Source organism: Malurus melanocephalus, unplaced genomic scaffold, assembly GCF_030028575.1.
Source record: "Malurus melanocephalus ecotype Western Australia unplaced genomic scaffold, MMel_1.1 scaffold_265, whole genome shotgun sequence".
Classification (NCBI taxonomy): Eukaryota; Metazoa; Chordata; class Aves; order Passeriformes; family Maluridae; genus Malurus; species Malurus melanocephalus.
In genome coordinates, this window is record NW_026623497.1 from 505,681 (window position 1) to 523,403 (window position 17,723).

At 38.7% G+C, this 17,723-nt stretch overlaps 1 protein-coding gene across 2 annotated transcripts in view; it reads right to left on the reverse strand.

Annotated features, from left to right (window-relative positions):
• Positions 1-17,723, reverse strand: part of SLC7A11 (solute carrier family 7 member 11) — a 52,790-nt gene that overhangs the window by 14,069 nt on the left and 20,998 nt on the right. For both annotated transcript variants that reach the window (XM_057375944.1, XM_057375943.1), the window contains one exon: positions 17,251-17,295. In XM_057375944.1, coding sequence (XP_057231927.1) covers positions 17,251-17,295 — 45 coding nt within the window. The remainder of the gene's footprint in view (positions 1-17,250; positions 17,296-17,723) is intronic.

A 17,723-nucleotide genomic window follows, 5' to 3' on the forward strand; every position in this document is an offset into this window, starting at 1 on the left:
MATGTTCTTCYAGTCAGAAAAGCAGAATTATTTCTGTTTTTAAAAGGAAGAACAGAGGCATGGTGAATTTGTCCAAAGCCACACTGCAAGYAAATGTTTGAGTCAGGAGAAAAACCCAGATGTTTCAAATGTTACTCTAGTCTCTTTCCACTTAATATTATTGATATCTACATCACACCAAGAAAAGACTCAGGTATGAAACTAATCCTTTAAATCCAAGGCAGGGAGTGATGTTATGGACAGTCCCTCTGAGGAGAGCAGAGAACTACTCTTTCATGGCTGGTTCCCTCCAGCTGTCTGTATTAAGGCTTCTTTTGGAGGGATGGAGAAGTTGCCATATTTAAAGAATTTCATTGTGAAGGTCAYCCCATCAGGTGGAAGAAAGGAAAAACTGAATTAGGAATTCTGGTGTTGCAGAAGAGATCACAAGCACAGTTCTAAAGGACTACTGTGATCCCTTCAAAGGAAAAAGCATTTTGAAAACCAACACAAAGATCCATTCTTTGATCCGTACTTTTCTCAAAGAAACAGGACAGAATTTAAGGATCTTCTTCACTAGCAATCGTTATTTTTCAAATAGACCCTTTACATCAGTATGGCTGTATAGAGCTGGGAAAAAACTCTAACTTGAGACTGAATAAATAAATAGATTTATTTATAAATAAGTAAAGCAGGACAGTATCATTGTTGCCAATCTCAGAAACCATGGTGTCAAATGCTCCCATTAACCCTGACATACAGGTAGGTAAGAAGGTCAYGCCAGTAATGTAACACCAAATCTGGGGTAGACATCATGATACTGTATTAAGCCACAGCTATCTCATGCACACATTCTCAGGTGAAGAAATCAGAAAAAGAGAAGCCAGTCACCTTTTAGGATGTGTTTGCTGATGGAGAAGATGACAGCAAAGACTAGAGCAAAGAGCCCAGAATGCAGGTGCTGGATTGATGGAAAACCCACTCAAGAAATACTGCAGCTTTGTGTGTTGATAATGTTTGCCCAAACGGAGTTGGAAGGTCTGTTGTGGATATATTGCAACCAGTTGGGTTAACTTTCTTACCTGACCTGGGTGTAAATTGAATTCAATTCTCTTAGCATCTGATTCAAAGTAGGGATATGTGGATTTAAAGTCTATCAGAAGAGGGATTTTATCTATATTTTCTGCATCACAGATGAATGCTTCAGTCACCAAGCTTTTGGACAAATCAGCCCTTACTCCAACCTTAAAAAGAGCGTTTTCAGCCAAAGAGAGCAAATTTGGACKATTTTCACCAATACCATTTAATYAATGAAAGCATATTGTTAAGCTTARCGGATTATCTTTGTTTTAACTCTTACCAAGCAATCTGTATTCATGTCTAATTTAAATCCCAGTCTGATTTCCAATAAAATAAAATGGCAGTTCAAAACTGGGGTGGAAACAAAGAACCATGTTTCCAAACATGATCATTTTCTTAGCACTGGAAGACCTGCCTTGTTATGCTGAAGAGCGCTAATGCCCCTGGATAGTAATGCCAACAGAAAAAAAAACCACACTCAGGAGAAAAATAAAACCCCTAAACAAGTGAGAACTAGTCAGCAGGCACTACTCATTAAAAAGTCTGCAAATCATAACTCCGTGCCTGGAGCAGCACAAGGGATGCTGTCACTTGTAAACTCCCAAGTCCTTGTTTTAAAGGGGAGTGCTCAGGCTACAGCTCCTTTTGTTTCCTGGTAGATGCAAGCCTTCAGAGGGCTATCATATGCCCAACAACCCTTCCAAGTGCTGTTTATTACCCACTTCTTCAAGTGACAGATTTAGACAGAAAGGAAAGGCCAGTTCCAAGATTTCAGGGATAAGTAATACAGTCCAGTTAATTTCTCATTATAGCTCCTCTCAAATTCTTACTTAGTCCTTGAATCACCTGAAAGCACAGGCAGATGAGTAGGAACCATAGGTAAAATCACAGAGTGAAAGCTTTAATTGTGTCTTTTCTATCCATCCAATTTAAGAGGCAGCTCCAAATTTACAACAGGATCCCATTATCAAACTCTCTGCTGTGAACTACAGTCTCCATGCTGGAATAAAAGCTGTAATACCATTAGCAATAAAGATTACTTGCTTTCCTCAGAGGAGCACTATACAAATTTTCTTGGAATATTTTAGATATTCTCCAGACTTCCAAATCTTSTCTCTAAATAAGAAAAATCATACCTAGGTTCTATTCGTCATTAAATTGCCCCTATTGATGTAGTTTTCACCTTTTCACTTCTGCATTCTATGAGTCACAACACAGGGTGCCAGTAATACTGATAAGCCACGTTTCTGATGTAATACAAATTCACAGCTGCCTCCCAGCTAGCTGAGATTTTTGGTCTAGAGAGTGACAGAAAATTTTTTAAAAAATGTGTTTTCCACTTTTAATTTTTTTAAGATTTTGATTCATCAAAGCTAAAACTTCTGATGGGAAACAAGACCATATCAGATGGCTTTAGTACGTCTCTATCTGTGAGAAAAAAACAGAGAGGAGAGCAAGCAAGAGAAGGGAAAAAGAGAAAGCTAGACAAAAGGAAAAATAGAAAGAAATCCAGAGCAAGAACTTGATGATGAGAAAAACCATGTCAATAAATCAGCTGAGGAACATTCCTAGAAATGCACAGCACACATCCCAGGTTAATGGCAACTTTTATAAAAGTAAACAGTGAGCACTAAGAACTGTGACCACTGAGAGCTGTTCTTTCTATGAAATGACAACCACAGAGTCAAAGACACCCCTCCAAGCCAGCTGAGATCACAAGGGTATAGTACCTTGTTGCCAAATTCTTTGTCATTTAGAGGCCATACCAAAACCAATTCCTTGCATCCACATCAAAGTCAGGTTTTACAAATGCTCATCATATTCAACTGTTCTGGACAAAGCACAAATATTGCCTCGTCTGAAGACTTAGAAAGGTATTAATTGCACAAGGTGACATTCTTTTCCATAAAACATATCCTTTCAGGGAAACCCTCTGAGTCTCAAGTAGAAGCAGATCTGTCAACAGCCCTGGAGAAACTGAGAATAGTGGATTTGCTCACAAGGGGATTTGCTTTATTTTAATAAATACTTTAATTTGGCTCTGATGKCTCTGTGTACAAACTCTGGTTGCCAAGCCAGATCTCACCAGATCTCACCAGCTCATTTATGTCATGGCCCAAGCCCCACCCTTCAAACCAAAACCTTTAATGAAATGCTTTTCTTTGAAGAGCAGAAGGGATTCCTCTGAAACTTGGACTACCAGCCAGAGACACTCCTCATGTTCAAGCAGGATCCTGAATCTTTTTTATTGAGTGGATAGCATTCCTGGCATTCCCAAAGAAAACTCTGCCAACACAACAGATATCAAAGATGACAGCTAAATACACAAAGGTCTTTTGAGATTACAACACTAAATATCAGTCTCTCTGTCCCTGCTTAGCCATTGCAGGCATGTGAGCACTGTCAGGAGCCAGAAACTGAGTGCAAGAGGCAGCACACWGAGCTACTATGAGGAATAATTTCTAAAATGTCTTTAAAAGAAGAAATGGAATACAGACTCGAAAAAATRAAATATCAATCATCCCCTGTGATTTCTCAGTCAAATCTATTTCTATAAGTACATTCAGTGCCATCTTCACGTTACTTCAGTTGCAAACTTATTGTACAAAGTTTACAACAGTTTCCAAAAGATACGTGAATAACCAAACCTGGCTTTTATTTTGCACTGTAACTTAACCCCAAGTTACATCACTCCTAAAAACATAAATGTTCCGAGGAGCTAAGCTTGCTTTTCTTTCCTATTGCTATGAACCTGCCCGCCTGCAACTAGGCCCTACCCTAAGAATTCAGGTGTGTTTATTATTAAAGTATGGAAGGCTTAACCAGAGARCAGCCAGGTGCTGAGAAAATGCAGAACCTCTAGCCAAGGATCYGCATTTTGCATTTCAGAACCTGAAATGGCAGTGAAGATGCCCAGAAGACAATGCTTATTTATCTAAGGTGTAAATTAAAAAAAGTGGGGTTTACGTTGGACTTGTAATTAAATGGCTGTCTCCCACTCTCACAAAAGCTTGCCTTTTAAAATGCAGCATACTCTAAATTCAGAGTATTCAAATACAAATATGTTGTCACTCCTGAGTTTGATAAATTACTTCTGTRTTTCTGCCTTACATCATCATTTAACATCACCCTCCTTTTAGTTAATCTGTGGGAAACCTTAATGTCCTTGAGGAAGTTTGTGACCTTTTCCACCAGAGAGGCAAAACCTCAGATTTCACCCTTATTGTCCAGGTCCCTCCAACCAAAAGGAGCACCTCTGCTCTCTCAAAAGCTCCAGCATTTTATTTTCTTCCGAGGTCTATTTGTTGGAAGTTCTTCCAGCACTGCCAGTAGCGTAGATTATGGGAGAGGTAAATCACAGTTCTTGCTTGGAGGCAAGGAAACCATAACCACAAACCTGACAGAGGGCTGTAAAAACAAAACACTTGCCTGCACCCAGCTCCTGTATGGAAATGAAGGGGAAAGGGGCAGAGGCACAATCCAAAGCCCTTCCTCCAAATCGATTTATTTAGTGCAGGATACTGGGTCTAACTTGCTCTTAACTGCTCCATAACCAACATGTACCTCAATGCCAGGCTTAATGTAAAAAGGAGGGAGTGAAGTAATTGTGTATTAAAAGTAGTTTAATTTATTACATGAAGCTCTCCTGGGAATTTGAAATTATTAATTCCCTGAGCACCTGATTTATGAAGAGGGTTTACTTTCTCCAGCCAGGATCATTTTTCTGAGAAAAGATGGACCCCTGGCAGTATTTGGCAGGGGGAAGGAAGGGATATTTAGAATTATAAACAAGGGAACCTGATCTGGGAAATGTGTTGATCCGACTACATATCTGAGAAACCTAAGCCAGCAGCTACTGCAAAACAATGCCATGGCCAGGGAAAGAGATTATGGTGGTTGTRAAAAGAATCTCACTAAAAACTATCCTGCCTGTCACAAACACTCCCACAAGTACCTGAGTGTTTTCAGGGAGCAGGTCTTAGGTACAGAGAGGGATGGCGGAAGGAACATATGTCTCTGTGTGTATACATAAAAGGAGCCAGATTTTTCATTCTTGTTAAATTCCTTGACATTTAATTTTAAGCAGGAGAATTTCCACAATGCCAAGGATCATAAAGGAACAATTTCCTACTGTATGTTACCATTGATATTTCAGTATGAATGAAAATTGCATGATTTGGTGATGAAAAGAGCATCGTCTTGTAATAAGGAGCACCATGGAAACTGAAATATCATTTACCAAGATAGGCTCTTCTTCTGAAGGAATTCAAAATGAGAAAAATKGTAACTGCAGGTGCATTAAAGCATTAGCATTTTAAAAGATATGAAAAGGTGTGAATGAAATTAAAAGGAGATGTCTTAACAATACTGCACTGCCATGAAGAGGACTATCTGGCAGATAAATTGTTTTCTCTGTAGAAAACAGGGAAATGAGACTCTTGCTAAGGACAGCCCAGCAGATTGCTTACAGATGTGGGACAGCCCATACAGCAGAATGAAATAACTCTGCAGGTGTTCTGACATAGAAGAGAAATCCACAAAACTCCAGATGTGAGCAGAAATAKGCCTTTGTAGCACACAGTAACTGGAAGCATTTGAATGGAGTTCAAATGGGAAAAACAACTTTTTCTATTTCAATATCTTCTTACTTACTTTACTCACCTTCTTCTTGCCTTATTACTTCTTTGAGTAAGGAAATAGTAAACTGAAATCCTCTCTCACTAAACCTTCATAATGCTGAACCTACAATCACAGGCATAGGGGAAGAGCTTATCCTTTTCTTTTTTTTAAGAAATGATGAAGTGATGTCATGAAGCTAAATATGCACCATTTTTGAAATGACCAGTAAGGCTGGGGTTTCCTTTTTCTGCGTTCAACCTGAGACACCTGAAACACAACCTTAAACATAACCTTAGAGAGTTAATCCTGAAACTCTGCTGGCTAATCAAGTTCCCTGCAGTTCCCTGACACGAGATAGCCAGACTTAGTAGCCTAGTTCAATTATCTTGGACAGTATAATCAATGAGAATCAGGATTTTAATGCTGACTCYTCTTTGCAATTGCACACTGATCAGTGTACCCTCTGCCAAAAATGCTCATCCATGCTGAAATCTTAACATGWAAGTGATAATGAGAGTTTATACAGAACTTTCCACACTATCTCTTATCCTGAGCCATAGCACCAATGTAAAAAACCTGTGTACTGGTGCCATCAAAAATCCCTACATCCTGGCACTCCACAGCACCATGTCCAGCACCAGCCTCCCTATCATCTGCATTTGAAAGTAAACTTAGAGAATCATAGATTTGTAGAAAGGTCTGGGTTGGAAGGGATCATTAAAGGCTGACTAGTCCTTGTCCCTTGGAAAAGCAGGGACACCTTCCACTAGGTCAGGTTGCTCAGAACCCCATCCAACGTGGCCTTGAATGTTTCCAGGGACGAGGCATCTACCATTGCCCTGGGCAACMCATCCCACTGCTTCACAATCCTCATTATAAAACTATTCTTCCACATATCTAATCTAAATCTACCCTCCTTTAGTTTAAAATAATTACCCCCTTTTTCTATAGATTGCAACAGATCCTGCTAAAAATTCTGTCTCCATTTTTCTTGCAGGCCCCCATTTAAAAACACCAACTCTGGAGAACAGGACAAATTTATGTGTTAGTGAACCAATAGTGTTTGCCAAGCATTTTTTTCAGCAGCTAAAATAAGCACAAAGTAAATGGCAGGATTTGGGCCACTGTGGGCAGAATTATGTTCTTAGAAGCAGAGAGAACATGTAATTCATTGTGTTCCAGGGTCATTCTAGTACAGCATTGTGACTCTGTCAACACTCAACACCAAGCTGAGGTGGCYGACAGTTTGGATCTGGGATGTCTGRGGTAGCCTGCAACAAGGAAAAAGCCTCTCCTCATGGCCTTCACAATCACCAAGCAAGAATCCTAAAGTGTTTCTGCTTATTTTTCACATCTATTGAAATATTTCTTCAAGGACTCACAAGTAGCTTATTGTCTAATGGGAGTTTTGCCCAAGGAAAAAGAATYTCATGGTCTTCTATATTCCTTGTGGATAAATCTTTATCTGGTTTTGCTTAGCAACTGTTTTTTCCTCTAATAAACAGATATGAAAAACTRGAAGTCCATGCCATTCTTTTACACTGTAGGATCAATGTAAATCTTATTTTCTCTAAAATAATCCCACATGGAAGTTAAACCTCTTGTCATACCATWGTGCTCCTATCCATTACCCATTCTTATAATCTATGAAGGAGGTCTATAAACTGCTGTTAGATCTTTTCAAATTATATCAAAACTACTCTCGTAARGGATTTTCTATTCCATCATAGTTCAAAAATTAAATACTGCTATTATATACATAATATATAACTTTTTCACAATGAGCAAAGCATAATGACAAGGTGAAGATGAAAGTAACAGCACTTGTTCAACAGCAAGTGTTACAAGTGAATGAGGATTGACATAAAAAAAACAGCACCACAATTTGTGAAATGCAGATTATTCACTTCACAGCTCCTCTGGAGCCTTTATAATCTTACATAAATCCTYTTAGTTTACAGTTTCATGGATATAGACTGTACTGTAATTTAAATCATTAGAAACCATCATGGATTGTAAGTTAACAATGGTCATTCCATAAATAAAATATCACTGTCACTATGTGTTTAAAATTCCAACATACAGCCAAATACTAACATGTAAGMTACACTGAGACCAGAACCTGCTCCCAGAGCACCTGCACACTCGTAAGCACTCACATAAAACAGCCATCATGCAGTAAAGGGGTCTGCATAAGGGGGGAATAAGAATCTTAGCACTCACTAGCTAAAATCAATCCTCCTCTGATGGAAATTCTGCTCTAACACAAGAAAGGATGTATTCATCTACAGGAAAGATGGACAAAGCCAAATTGTCTTGTTTTCATATGACTATTACGTATCTTCAATACCAGCCAGCAATCTCACTACTTATTAAAGCTGAAACATCAAGTAAGACAAGACTATTGAATGTCTCATCCAAAAAGGCTGTGTCAGGGTGGGCTAAGTTATTCTGCTGGCTGAACCAAGTGCAACATATTCCTTTTCTTGTGTGCAGTAATAGCATTGCTATTGGAATTTTGACCATGCTCTTATAAGGAATAACTAAAGAATAACTATAGTGGCATGGTACCTGTTAATAACTTCTTGTGCAGCTACAAAACTCCAATCTGATGTTCATGAGTGAAATAAAGAACATACAGCCCTCCCAATTTTTGTTGTCCATTGCTTTGTTTGTATTTTATTCTCTGATTCCAGTAAAAAAATGCTGTCTTACTTTCTGTGAGAGTCACCTCACCACCTCTGTCAGATGGTACCAGCATCAACCTCATGGTGCTCCATAAAATATTACTGTTAATGACAAGCAAGATGCTGGTACATGCACTGGTACAACACTGTGCTTACCTGACACTGCCTTAACACTCTGCTCTTCCTCATTTTTGAGGCTCAGCATTAAAGAGAAAAGAACATAAAAAAGTGGCAAAAGAGGGTCATCCCCTTCTGGATTCAGGAGAGTATGCACTACATACAGATCACAACACTGCACTATGAGTTAAAGTAATTGTCTCTGCCCTATATAACCACCCATAGGTAGTGTAGATGGTTTGCTTTTATCCTTTAACCAGGATAAATGGCTGTGAGACCCTTTTTTCTATATCTATTTCTATATTGGCTATAAACCAACACAGACAGCACCCATGAGCAAAGGTTGATCTATAATTTATTAAGGAATTTCATGGTTTTGACTGAGGTTTACAGTGAGATTTCAGTGCTATTTGAAACACAGGTTTAAATCTCAGATCAAAACATTAAGGCTAGTGCTCTGAGTCACCTTCACAAGAGCTAATGCCATTGGTAAATATGGAAATAAAAGCTCAAGCAAGTGACAAAACCAGCTTCCAGATTTAAAGTAGGAAGGAAAAAAAATCTGGGAGAGGTTTTCCTACAATGCAGAACATTGAYACTAGAAGTTCTAGAGAACATACTTGCTTTCACAAAGACTCAACACTCTAGGACCTAAGAGATGTGAGGTGGAGCTACACTGACAGTTCTAAACCATGTCAATTGGTCTTGTCCCCTTTGTGAATTCACTCATTTTTCTATGTACCCCAAATACATGGCTCTCCATCTCTTTCCCAATAATTTCAGTCAGGCCTCCTGCTTACGAACTACCAAGAGAGAAGGAAAATATCTAATGGAACCTTCACTGTGGCCAGGAGAAGAGATGTTCAGCCCTGAGACACCCATCATCTCTCCAGTAAAATAYAYTCTGTTTTACAGCTCTGGACCTTCWGCAGAACATCRTCWYGCAAGAGATTYTTATTCCYRCAATGAATATTTTGCTGAGYAGCTCAGGTTCCCTGAAAAGAGGATATTGTCACCCTTCTGTACATGTACTGCTATGTCCCTCAGATGTTGGAACAGTTTTGCATGTATTTCAGCTGGTGAAAATGACGCAAAATCCAGGGCAATGGAAACTTCGAAGGTTACAATGTTTTGTGTCATATTACCTTACCCTGCTGGTAAAGCAGATTACATTTTTTCCAGCTACCCGGAGAGACTGTGGATAAACATTTGTTTTACTTCCTTAGGAGAGCTGATTCATCGTAACCATGATTCACGTAAACAAACAGAAACTATTTTTTAAAAATAAATAAAGTAAAACCAGCAACAGGAAAGAAAACAAACCTTACACTCAGCAGGTTATCACATTGGCAAACAAACTGAGCTGTGAGGGCTGGAAAGGAGCAATCTGCTGTGCCRTGGCACAACACCTTACACCACACACTGAACAGCCAGGGTAAAATTGTCACATCCTCACAACCCAAAGACACCAAAGCTCCATGAAATGCTGAGACAGAGCGTCTGCAGAACCCTCCAGAGCTGCCAGACACAGTCCTGGCACCCAGGGACACACCTTCACCTCTCTGGAGGAAGAGGGAGGGCAGGAAGTTACAACTCAGTTCCCTCGACTTTGCTTCCTCAAAAGAGGTGCCACAGGCTTGACAAGGAAAAACTTTTTGAGGGCTTGTATCCTAAGTGTCCACTTCCATGTAGGTGTTTGCCCCTTCTGTGTACACTGCAAGGAATACCTCATCCATACCTGGCCATGGCATCTTCCACTGTCACCAATGAATTAATGAAAGCAGGCACTTATAAAAATCAAAAAACTGAAATCATACAATAGTTTTGGTTGGAAGGGACCTTAAACATCACCTAGTTCCAATCCTCTGCCAGGGGCAGGGACACCATGCTCTTGTCCAGTTTACTCAGAAGAGATTACCCACTGGCCCTGGATAAAAAAAAAAGAAATAAGGCCATGCATCATAGGAGCCCAGGCATCTGTGTGTCCACTCAGACAGTGAGCTCGCAGGAACCTCTCCCACCCATCCCTCCTGCAGTAGGATCCTGCCCCGTGATGCATTTTTAGAACTACTGAATAGTGAAAAAAATAATAATCTTTAAAAAGTTTCAATTGTCTCCAGAATTGTGAAGGAATTAATTCAGTCATTTTCACTTCAAGTTGGTCCTTTTATCTTAAGCCACAGAGTCTACATAAACAGAAATAAACATATCAAAGCACAGCAATACTGTATCTAACCCTGCATCTATAGCACTCCTTTCTGTTCTTTCATTTTCCCACTCACTCTTCTCCAACACCCATGCTAGAAGTTAACTCTGACTGTATGAAACGATAATTCAGTCTACAAAAATCAAACAAATACATAGAAAAAGACAACTACTGTTTCTTTGGCATGACCTCAGAATTTAAGTATGAATACTGCATTGCCTAGTCCTGAATATTTCCGTGGCCTATAGCTCGACTTTTATGTGAATAGGAGTATTTTATACAAGGAATATAAATGTTAGAACATGCAATTATACAAGTGACTTGCCTTGCTTCATTCAATACTGAATTGTTAGTCTTCTCAATTGCAGTTTTAAAAGACATCTTCATTGTCTTAATTAATGACCAAGGTGCATCTTTGAAATCTTTACAGACACTATAGATTATATCAGTCTCTTTTTAAATTTACATATATTGACTGGCATATCAGTTTAAACTCTGCCACAGGTAGCTCTTCACTGCATTCAATTTCTAAACAGAACATCACCCTTTTTTTTTTTTTTATAACATTAAAATAGAAAGATAAAAAGAATCTTTGCAGAAATAGCAAAGGCTTCCATACTCTCAATGCACACAGAAAATATTTTTTGYCCTTTTGATTACTGGGAATCTGATCCATAATCAGACTGACAATGAGCAAATCAGGTTTCTGATTGATTTTGGTAGCAGGTTCCATTTTAATGTGAAGTGCCAAAATCAGATGACTACAAGTAACAAGGGAGCTGGAAGAGTTGTAGCATCTCAGCCCGCGTTCCCCTCCCATCCATCTGCATCTCTATAAAGCTCAGACAGAAAAAACACCCCAAATACTTTATTTCTCTCAGTCTTCACTGATGCAAAGTTGACTCTCTAATTAGAACAAATGGGTGGTACACATTAGCTTAGCTAGACATGACATTCACATTATTGAAAAACAGATTATATCAAACATTTTGATATCCTGATTTTACAAAATATCTGATGACATTAAGCTGTGGTGACTTGCTATACATCTACTGTTTTTCAGTTCTTTGGAAAAGAAGGAATAAATGAAGTGAGAACACTGGAAAAATGTAATAGACAAACTGACTYAACTCAGACCCCAAGGTCAGAGCAAAGTAAATAATTTCTTGGTTTTTCAACAGCACAAGACATGATTTACCAATCTGAGACCAGACTTATAAACACTATATATCTCAATAATATGTTCTTTGTGCTGTGTAAATTTTAAACAATGATGGATTGCCTGGGCTGGACCAAAGTTATTTTGCAAAGAGAAATGGAATATTTGCAAATGAAATTGTTCAATAAGGGTGGGGGGAAAGGACTGGGAAAAAGAAAGAGAATGAAAAAGAAAGGAGTATGCCAAATAGCACTGCAAATGAAAAGTAATCTATGCTCCAAAATGCTTTCAGAATCCACATCCTTTGAAACCATCATTTTTGTCCACTAAATGAAAAATATTTCCTAAATTCAACAACACCAACAAAAACCTACACTGCCAAAGAAATAAAATGATTGAGTAAAACAAGGGCTGTAAATTAACACCTCTCTCTAGTGGCCCACGTGGTCCAGCCTGCCTTGTAATCAGGAAGGAATTTGAGTCTGTTTCCCTCCCCCTTAAAGTAAAATAATATTTTCTCTCTCTTCCAACATGAGCCTAATCTTCATAACTTGCAGCATTCCAGCCAATCATCTACTCATAGTGAGGATGAAGCACAATTTTGTTAAAGTGGGATTCTCTTTGGCCAGCATCTGACACAATCTGGCCTTGACTTTGGCAAAACTCTAAAGACATTGCTGTRATATGAAAACATTTCTCTATTATTTTCTCATCTGGAGGCCACCAAAATTCTTGGTGAGCTATAGCACTGATCCCAGACTCTGCTCAGCCTGGGAAGGGAAAAGGGAAGCATCCTTTGGGCATGAGCTGATTGAAAAAACTCAACCTGTTTCTTGAGAGTACATAGTGGGTGCTCGAGAATACAGATGAGATCAAAGATTGTGTACAAGAAATGAGTCTGAAAGTTCAAYATGCACRATTTCTASTYCTCTAAATTTGCTGCTCCAGACAAYATGGCTCCTRTCCATYTTKGGGTGACAAATTCTCTCAGAAACCASCTTGTTTTTTAATCCACCCATTATTTAGACAATGCAGTACAATAAGACCTTAATTTGAGGCTGATCCTTATAGTGTAAGAAAATCAAAAAGATAAAAGCTGCACGTGACATGGCTGCACAGATTTGTTTTGGAGAAGTTCTGCTTCAAGAATTATTTAGATATTTTATTTCAAACAATTGCTATTGACCCAACACAGGTATGCAAAGCATATTTTTTTAAAAGGAAATTTGTTGTTGTACTTTAATGTTATTCCTCATATTCTTGATAACGAAATTATTTCAGGTTCTTGTAAAAAATTGTACATTAAAGCAGTGAACACTGCAACTACAGCTCCTGGTAAGATAAACATTAACTTCATGTTTCTTCAGACCTACTAATAGCATGAGAGAAGCACTTGAAAAAAGAGGAATAAAGAAATGAGTTCAGGCTTAAAAAATGAGGCATCAAAAGGGGGTTTAGCAAGAGACAGAAACAGCTACTTTTACATCTTATGATAATTAGGGTTATAATGTCTTTACACTAAAGAAGGAACGGTAGCATTTCCAAAGTGAGAATTCAACACTGCTTCCAAAACTCTTTTCATAAAATATTATTCACTTGAGATTTTTGTTTAAGCCTATTCTCCTTTCTATAATGTTAAGTGTACTTGTTCCCTGCTTGGCTCATTCCCACTCTGTCKCTGTTTCTGCTCTCTCTGCCTAGGATTTCATATTGCCTTGGCATCCCAGTGCTTCAGGCCCAGRGTATTTATCCTATTTATAGACCTAATTCTGCAATTTATTGTGCCTGGGCAGGCTGCTCAACCTCCAAAAATTCCCACAGCCTCCAAAGCCCTTCCTGCCTGTACAAACAGCTGCTTGGAGCATCAAAGGGGCTGGGCAAGGGGCACAAGCATCTCCCTTTCCCTGCCCCTCTCCTGCATTCCCAACGACACAAACCATACTCCAGAAGGTTTTCCTGATGCCACACACCACAGACAGAAATGCAATCCCTATCTGGTAAACTTAATGTCCAATAGCAGATGTTTCTGCCTTTCTATGCATTTCAGGATATATTCTAGGGCCCACCTCCACAGAATGGTTTGGGTTGGAAGRGACCTYAAAAATSATCTTGCTCCAATCCKGTTKCCATGGGTAGGAACACTTCCACTACACTACATTGCTCAAAGCCCCATCCCCACTCTSTGCTAGAGCATTCCTGCACTCCCTCTGCTGTAAACCTGGCACGTCCCTTTGGTGCATTCACTGTGGGTTTGCAGCAGGCTGTTTCACACAGGGATGGAGCTGATCACTCACCCCAGTTACTTCCAAAGCTGTCACACATCTGGAAATGCACAACTGTGACTAATTCTCAGGAAAATATTTACTTTGGCAGGTGCAGGGCAGAAGAGCTCACCTCTCACCTCTTGTTGACCTCTTTTGCTGTAAGTAATTTGCATCCCTAACCATTGACAAACATTACAAATTGCACACCTGCAGCTGATACAGGTCCAAGTGGTTCAAGCCCGTACTTTGCTCTTCTTTTTTAAAAGCAGCTGTATTATATCAACATATAGGTACAATAGAGTAGAATCACAGAATGGTTTGGATTGGGACAGATTTTTAGTTGTCTAACTTTAAGTCTTAGCTTTAAGTCATCAGCCCATGGGCAGGGACCCCTTCCACTAGACCAGGTTGCTCAGTGTAACCTTTAACATAAGGCACACAGTGAGAATGACAGGAAAGACAGCATTTTAAGCAGTTAATCCTAATAAATGTCTACAACATTAGTGGCTCATTTAACATTTGCACTGGATYTGGTGGGAGCTGAGGCAGTTGTCACTGCAAATAATCCACACTATTCCATTGCCCTGTAGCTTCAGGAACTATGGTGGAGCAGGCCTTGGTTCAGAAGGACATCTTTCCAACACAGTCATTTACAGGTGACAACCAGATAAAAAATATGTTCCAGCTCAATTGTTTCAGCTCAAAGGAGTCCAGAATCCCCATTTACAGGTGGTGCAGAGGTCTTTGTCCACACAGACAGAAATCCATTTGCCTCACCATTACCTGCCACTTATTTAGCAATTTTTAAAATCTGCTCTCCTCTATTCTATATTATACCTTTGAATGGAGATTGTAAACACTGAGCACCTTCTCATCCTCTCAAAGTGCAGTCTCAAGCAGAAGAGTGATGAAGGGAAGCTTTAACAGCCTTGTGATAACACTGCACACATAATATTGAGACAGGTTTTTTCCAGAGCCATCCTGGAATACACTAAACCAGCCAGATTATGTTGTTTGCCCTCCAGTATTACATCCTCACTAGCAAAAATAACTTCAGCAGTTCTCCAAAGATAACCTGGAGAACAGAGAAGCTCTCCTGAGATAGGAAAAGACAGTCTTCTTCTCTCACATCCCAGGTRCAATGGAAAAAAACCATCAGCATTGAACCAGCATCACTTCTCCTAGCTGAGATACATCATGTTGCAAGGGGCACTTGATTAAAAAAAATAAAGAGGAACTATGCTTTTCTGTCCTATGCAGCAGAGACAAAAATGTTCAAAAATAGGCACTCTCTGACTCAAATCACAAAAAAAACCCTCAAGATATTTCAAAATAGTTATAATGAAAATTACCAAAAATTCCAGTTAAAAGAAATGCAGAATTAGAGAAGYGCATGAAAAGTCCCAGTGGGTTCAGACATCTGTGTGTTTAAAAACATCATACAGTATTGATGGTAACCACATGATAATTTACAAATTAMATTGCTTCTAACAAAGGAATTGGATCACACCACCCAGACTCTGGCTCCTAAGCTGTCTCCCCAAAATTTCCTGAAGCAGTAGATGTTCTGGACCAGCATTCTTTCAGTGTTTCATTTAGTTTCACATTTAAAGTCAGTCTGTCACCAAATTTTTCAAAAGTAAAAGAAGGGTGTCTCTTGGTTTTAATGCCTGCCTCTCATGATTTTATAAAAAGCACAGATTCTTGGTAGTTAAACCCTAGATCATCCAGCTTCAGTTCATGTGTGTCCCCAGCATATAAATCTTTAGCCAGCTGCTCTCCACTGACACAAATGACTCAAAAAGACAGAAGCCTTTAGGCTTGAAAAGACCTTTAAGACCAYYGAGTCCAGCCATTAAACCAGCMCTGCCAAGTACACCMCTAAACCATGTCCCCAAGWAACACATCTAATGTTTTAAATACATCAGAGTCATGTTTTACTAAAGCACAGCTCCCAAAATGRTGTTTTTATCAGAACTGAAGACTATCAGTGAAAAACCCATTTGTACACAGGTATCTGTGATAAGGATTACTCATGAATATTAATGCTGTATTTKCTGCCTGTGTTTGTCTGGTTTCAGCTTTCAGTWACACCATTCTCAGTCTACATATCCMSATCACATGAAAGAGCCCACTAACACACAACACACCTCAAAGTCACTGAAAAAATGAAAATTTACTAGTCTTTCTGGCAGCCTCATGTTTTATCAGCCATTTCCTTATAATGATTTTCAGCGCTCTGAAAGAGCACCAGGTTTGGTTCAGACTTTGAAGAAACCAATAAAAAACCTTCTGCATGCTCCCAAACAATGGCTTAGGGTTTTGTTTCTCTACATGCTCAGATTTATATTATCTGAGTGTACACTGYTGGGGGTTCTTTTAAAACAGTCAGCTATATAAGAAAATTATATTTAGCCATTAATTTTTTATCAAGTAAATAGTTTCATTTCCTCAAAAAAAAAAAAAACAAATTGGTTTGAAAAGGCATATTTTCTCTAATTTTTGGAAAATGTTAATAATTTTTTATTGCTGGCCCTTGTACCAAAACATACCTACCAAAATAGATGGGACAAATCAAACTCTCCAGAAAAAGAAAACTTTTCTTTCCATGTTGTACAGGCAGGTGTTTTGAGAGTACTCATCCCTGATTTGAAATAATCTCCGACCCAAATCCCCTGTCCCGTTTAATTGGATCGAATGCTGATGTGTGTTCAAGATCCTGAATCTCTGAGACATCTAAACCAACTAAAATGAAGTATTCAATTAATATTTAAACACAGCAAAACTGACAAATACTGCAGCAGATAAGTTTCTTGGGCAAGATTTCCCTGACAGCATAYCAGTAACTTCCACTGAAAGGAACCACTGATAGTTACCCATATCCTGGAAGGAAGAACTGGTGCCCTGGAAATCTACTTAGTTTTTTGCTTTCTGTGCACATAAAAACAGAATACATAACAAGGTCACAACAGATCAAAAATAAGAAATCTTCAAGCAGTTGGAATTCAAATAGATACCAGTTCTGCTGGAAGGCAAGCAGCTTGACCAGCACACAGAACTTCTGAAGATCACTACTTCTGCAGCATTTTAAATTTCACAACCATTTTTCAAAAGTCAAGCAAAACATTAAGTACATACTTTTCAGGATTTTCCACTTCTTCGGTAACAAAATTGAGGTAAAACCTAGAAAATAGTTATAAAAGGTATTATAAATTTTMTTCTTATGTTCTTATATTTTTAYTCTGTATTTYTTTTATTAAGAATCAAGAAGATGTTTTTWGTTAATGCAGTGCTTTAATTACAGTAGACTTTGCAGACAGATGCTTGCATTAAGGAGAGAGTGAGATTTAACCTTCCCTCATCTCCACACTAAGGAAGGGAATTCTCCAAAAAGACAGCAAAGCAGAAAAAGACAATAACTTTGTAAAGTCACAGTAACAGTAACTATGTAAAGTGTGTAATTAATTATTCTTTCCCCTGACATACCAGCCATATTATGGTTTACCATAATTCCATATATACACACACACATGCACCCTTCAAGCTTTCTATTCCATTTATGGTTGTTGCCTTTTACAGTTTTAGGTCATATTGGCAAAAAGCCTCATCAG